This window comes from Manis pentadactyla, chromosome 2 (genome assembly GCF_030020395.1).
Source record: "Manis pentadactyla isolate mManPen7 chromosome 2, mManPen7.hap1, whole genome shotgun sequence".
Taxonomy (NCBI): Eukaryota; Metazoa; Chordata; class Mammalia; order Pholidota; family Manidae; genus Manis; species Manis pentadactyla.
In genome coordinates, this window is record NC_080020.1 from 158,665,551 (window position 1) to 158,671,845 (window position 6,295).

The following is a 6,295-nucleotide window of genomic DNA, read 5'->3' on the forward strand; positions in this document are numbered from 1 at the left end:
CAGTGAAGTCTTTTTCACTTAAGTGCTCTTATGAGATTTAATTCACTAGCTGCCAGGGAAACACCATTTCTAACACTGGTTTCTTATATTCTTAACACTCAACCTGGGAACAGCAGCTAAGAGCCAAACTCTTGAACTAGCTCAACTCAGTGCTGTTACTGGGAGAAAATTTTGATGATCCTGCTAGTGTGAGTGGGGCCTGCTTCCCTATGTAGATTACATGGATGATGGGGGGAAGGAAGCCCACTCATCTCGCAGAGATTGAATAGGATCAACATGTCCACACTTCAGGGTGTCTGATGCCTTCTGAGAGTGACAGGGCCATGTGCACTCTGTCCTCCCAACCCATCCTTACACTCACAGTGGGATTCTTATTCCCAACCAGCAGGAGGCATGGACTTTAGCTTTATTCATTTTTTCCAAACATGGAAGAGCTTTTATTTCATTTTGCTTGCAGGAGAGCCCCTCCCACTCCCTGGCTCTCTCCACACCACTTCCCCCACCTGGGGATTTGCATGCTGTGCCCCAGGGAGGACCTTCCCTGCAAGGCTGAGATAAAAGGTCCGCTCTAGTCCTGCTCTGACTTATCTGGACTGATCAGACAGACTTCTCAAAATGGGGTTCCCTGCTCAACTCCTGGGGCTGCTGATGCTCTGGATCCCCGGTAAGGGCAGAGGGCAGATGAGAGGGGGAGTGGGAAGCCTGAGATCAGGGGCACCACTGCCCTCCGTGTGAATTCTGCCTGCATGTTAGATGGTATGACTTGTGCTCAAGTTGGGCATGTGATGTTTAGATCTGCGGGGTGAGGAAGCCTCCTGCAGAAACAGGGGCCTCGGCTCTGGTAAGGACTAGGACAGAGACAATGGGAAAGCAGACGCGATGTGTGGTGGCCTCTTTCCACTTCACGTTTCTGAGGTTCTTTGTTGTGATTGTGCATTTTTGTGCATGAACCAAACTCACAAATAATGAGGTGAAATAAAGTGGTATTTTAGCTACAATAAATAAGAGAATGGACACAATGAAAGTGGCTGTTAATGTTTGTATGTAACTTTGCATTTCTGTCTTGCTTGCTGCTTTAGGATCCAGTGGGGATATTGTGATGACACAGAGCCCACACTCTGCGCCTGTCAGCCCTGGAGAGTCAGCCTCCATCTCCTGCAGGTCTAGTCAGAGCCTCCTACATAGTAATGGAAACACCTATCTGCAATGGTACCTGCAGAAACCAGGCCAGTCTCCACAGCTCCTGATTTATGGGGTTTCCAACCGGGCATCTGGGGTCCCAGACAGGTTCAGTGGCAGTGGGTCAGGGACAGATTTCACCCTCAAGATCAGCAGGGTGCAGGCTGACGATGCTGGAGTTTATTACTGCCAACAAGATATACAAAATCCTCCCACAGTGATACAGCCCTGAACACAAACTACCCTGTCAGGCTGGCCCAGGTGCCCAAGTGTAGATGTCTGGGGAGCAGGCTGACAGATGGTCTGAGAAGATGTTGGAGAATTAGGGGAACAGGTGGCAGCTGAGGGCTCTGGACAATGAGTGCCTTGTCTACACTTCAGACACCACGTGTTAAGGCCCCTTCAACTGCAAGATGCTGGCATGACAACACCAGTAAGAGATGGAGGGGTCCACAAACCCTCTGGGCAAGCAGGCCTAAGGAAGGGAGACGGGTGCGACGCTCATCTTTATTTTCCCAGCCTTGTGAACTGTCGTCAGTAAACTGAGTCAGCATAAGAGGGAGACAACTGAGGCCAAGTTGTTTCAACACAGGGTAAATATATGTTAGCGTTTAGTGACTGTGGTGTATATTTAGGACAAAAGTATTTGGTAATTGGTGTTTTCCCATTTCCCCAGCCTTCTCCTTCTCCTTTTTATTACTTACCTTCACTAGCATGTGCAGGATAACTTCTACACAAGCTGTGCGCAGGTAGAGTGAGCTGAGAACAATTAGGGAAAGTTTGGTGTCCAAACTATCTGTGGTAAATTCACAGCTGACAAAATATCTTAATGCTAAAAATTCTGGTTTCTTTCAATTACCTTTTGCAGAAAGAAAATGTGAGTTCTTGAAATTCCAAAAGTTGGGCTTTTAAAATAAGAGCATAAACCAAAAGACATAGAATTTACTACATAGTACCCTGGAATACAGATTGATATGTAATATCTTTTGTTTTCTTTCCCAAAAGGAATTAAAAAGAGTTTCTTAACAAGGAAGTCCAAATGGAAATAAAAAGGTTTACATTAAGGAGTTTGTAACACATACAAAGAATGACAAGTCCTCAGAGTGTATTTCTATGCATATTCACTGTGGGGACACACATTGTATGTGTCACATTATATGAATTTCTCACCCATGTTCAGTGATGTGGAGCCACTGCACATGTTCTGTGACAGGACGTTCCCTGGACCTGCAGGCTCCCAGCCCTAAACACAAACCCCCCCAGGAGGCTCAGCCTCTCGGGGCCACAGGAGCAGCTATGGAGTCTGGAGGACAAGTGACACCAGGCTGGCCTCAGCTGGATTGGTTTGGGAGCCTTGCGGAGGGGAGCCTCAGTCACAGCCACTGGGAATCTCTCCTGTGCACCCCAGGGCCAGGGCAGCCTCCCCAACCTCTTCCTTCCTTCCTTCCCCAAGGGCCCTCACAGCTACACCCTCCCGGAATGGCTGCCATGTGCTTCCTGGAGCATCACTTGGCTTCCCTCTGGCCTCGCGGCTGCATGGAGCTCAATCCTGTGGCTGGCAGGAGACCCTAGTGCAGGCTTGACGTCACCCACTGCCACTTCATCCCTTCAGGGCCCATCGCGCCTCTGCCCAGTGGTTGTCACTCCCACTAACCATCAGGAGAAGGGAACTGCCTGCCCTGTAAAGAGGTTTGGTTTGAGCAAGTCAGAGCACACAGGACTCTCACACACGCATGAACCGTAGCACTGTCACCACGGAGACGGATCCTATGCTCCTTGTCACTGGTTCTCTCTGAGCGGTTACCCAACTTCCCATCCACTTGCAGACTTCTTCTTGTGAAACTGGTCATGGGTGTTTTTACTTCTAGAGTTTTTTATTCTAATGCTGCAAATCTAGACCTCTGCACATTAATTTCACTATATCTGTAAATATAAATTTCCTAGAACAAATTGTTTGTGTTGCTTTAATTTACTCGTTTCATTAGTGTCAAGGTAGAAATGGAGGTTATCGATGCATAGGTGTTACAGATAATATATGTATTTAGTGCTATAAATTCAGTATGACAAATTCACTGCTCTTGCATGCCACCGATTTTGATCTGTCATGCTTACTTTCAGTTCAAAACAGTTTCTAATCGCCATTTTCATTCTGTCTTCAACCCAAGTTTTACTTAAAAGGAAGTCATTTAATTTCCATGTATTTGAGGATTTTTCTGGAACTTTCTGTTATTGTTTTCTAATACAAATCCCTTTTTCAGAGAATATACTTTCATTGTGATTTGAATTCACTAATTTTATTAAGATCGCTTGTGGCCCAAACTATAGTCCCTCTTAGCAAACGTTTTGAAGAAAATATTCATTCTCTTATTGTTCGGTGGAATGTATCTTAAATGTCAAAGATGTCAAGATGGCTGGTGTCATTGTTCGAGTCTTCTGTGTCCTGCAAGTGGACCTGCTCCAAAGCCCTTGCTGCCCTGGGTGACTTCCATGTCACCTGGTCCAAGTGCCAGACATGCACACCCAGATGTGGAATGCACTTCCCCACTCTGTTGATTGAGCATTCATGAGTGCTTTCTGATCAGTGAGGAAAAATATTTCATAAGATTTGGTTTCAGCTGTACAGGGAGAGCCCAAAAATATGAGCTGCATGGCAAATCCATGTGGGAAACATCAGCCACCAGACCTCAGCCCCAATGTAACCAAGCAAACCAGAGAGCTCCTGGCTCATTTTCGGATGGTTTGGCTAGTTTTGACACAATCTCTGGACTGGCACTCTATGGAAGAGCGTCTAAGATGTCTAAAATGTGACAGACTAATTCTCATACCTCTATTGTGCCTGCTACCCAGAGGTCCTTCTGTCAACAACACACAAGTGGGAACTACGTCAGATTCTCAATACTCATTTTTATCCTCCAAGTTCTGGCCCAAAGTATTCATGTATTTGCTTAACTCAGTAAAGTTGCTATTACTGCAGGTATGTTTAATTGAATTATGCCCGCTGCATCCCTCTCTGTCTACAAATGTTAACTGGGGACAAGTTTTGTTAACTTTCCTGTCTTTTTGTTTTGCTCTATGATTTCTGAAGGCAAATTTTTTTACTGAACTTTAAAACCTTAGCATTAAGCCACACACATTGTTGACCACCAAACACATGGGTAATTATAAATGACAAATTTTCCCCTTTATATAGATAATTTTGGTGCAATCTTTTTGCCTGGTATATAGTAGTAAAATAAATTATTATAGTTTGTTTTGAATACCACCTGGGACTGCTAAGATACCAGAATATGAGTGAACCAAATAGTCCCTGGGATGAGAGGTTCCTATTTCTGAGGACAAGGATAGGAGAAATACATAAGATCTGCTGATGTAAGTTTCTAACAAGTAATCATAGCCTCCAGTTCTTTGTTGAACTTGATTATAATAATGCCTGTGACTGTTCCAATGAACTCAAATTAATTTGATTTGATTTCACTTACTATGGATAATTCAGATGAGGCAGATGGAGAATAGGGTTGAGAAAACAGAAAGTCAAGCAGCTATGGAACCACAAAAGACCCCGAATAGCCAAAGCAATCCTGAGAAGGAAGAATGAAGCAGGGGGGGATCATGCTCCCCAATTTCAAGCTCTACCGCAAAGCCACAGTAATCAAGACAATTTGGTACTGGCACAAGAACAGACCCATAGATCAATGGAACAGAATAGAGAGCTCAGATATCAACCTAAGCATATATGGTCAATTAATAGATGATAAAGGAGCCATGGATATACAATGGGGAAGTGACAGCCTCTTCAACAACTGGTATTGGCAAAACTGGATAGCTACATGTAAGAAAATGAAACTGGATTATTATTTAACCCCATACACAAAAGTAAACTCAAAATGTATCAAAGACTTGAATGCAAGTCATGAAACTATAAAACTCTTAGAAGAAAACATAGGCAAAAATCTCTTGAATATAAACATGAACAACTTTTTCTTGAATGCATCTCCTTAGGCAAGGGAAACAAAAGCATGAACAAATGGGACTACATCAAACTAAAAAGCTTCTGTACAGCAAAGGACTACATCAAAGGAACAGAAAGGTATCCTACAGTATGGGAGAATATATTCATAAATGACACATCTGACAAGGGATTAACGTCCAACATATATAAAGAACTCACATGCCTCAACACCCAAAAAATAAATAATCCTATTTAAAAATGGGTGGAGGTGGAGACACTTCTCCAAAGAAGAAATTCAGATGGCCAACAAGCTCATGAAAAGATGCTCCACATTGCTAATTATCAGGGAAACACAAATTAAAACCACAATGAGGTAATGAGGTATCACCTCACACCAGTTAGGATGGCCAGCATTAAAAAGACTTGTAACAACAAATGCTGGTGAGGATGCGGACAAAGGGGAACCCTCCTACACTGCTGGTGGGAATATAAACTAGTTCTACTATTGTGGAAATCAGTATAGAGGTTCCTCAAAAAACTAAAAGTAGAAATACCATTTGACCTGGGAATTCCACTCCTAGAAATTTACCCCAAGAAAATAAGATCTCAGATTCAAAAAGACATATGCACTCCTATGTTTATTGCAGCACTATCTACAATAGCCAAGATACAATAGCCAAGAAACAACCTAAGTGTCCATCAGTAGATGAATGGATAAAGAAGATGTGGTACATATACACAATGGAATATTATTCAGCCATAAGAAGAAAACAAATCCTACCATTTGCAACAATGTGGATGGAGCTAGAGGGTATTATGCTCAGTGAAATAAGCCAGGCGGAGAAAGACAGTACCAGATGATTTCCCTCATTTGTGGAGTATAACAATGAAGCAAAAATGAAGGAACAAAACAGCAGCAGACTCACAGACTCCAAGAAGGGACTAGCGGTTACCAAAGGGGAGGGGTGGGGGAGGGTGGGTGGGGAGGGAAGGAGAAGGGGATTGAGGGGTATTATGATTGGTGCACATGGTGTGTGTGGGGCTACAGGGAGGACAGTGTAGCTCAGAAAAAACAAGTAGTGACTCTGTGGCATCTTACTACAGTGATGGACAGTGACTTCAGTGGGGTATGGGGGGATCTTGATAATATGGGTGAATGTAGTAACC

The 6,295-nt window shown here is 43.6% G+C and overlaps 1 gene segment (V, D, J or C); it reads left to right on the top strand.

The window, feature by feature from the left end:
- Nucleotides 1-530: 530 nt before the first annotated feature.
- On the top strand, nt 531-1,426 carry LOC118934802 (immunoglobulin kappa variable 2-28-like). The segment is given in 2 exon segments: nt 531-664; nt 1,080-1,426. Coding segments are annotated over 2 exon segments (381 nt in total).
- Nucleotides 1,427-6,295: the final 4,869 nt, after the last annotated feature.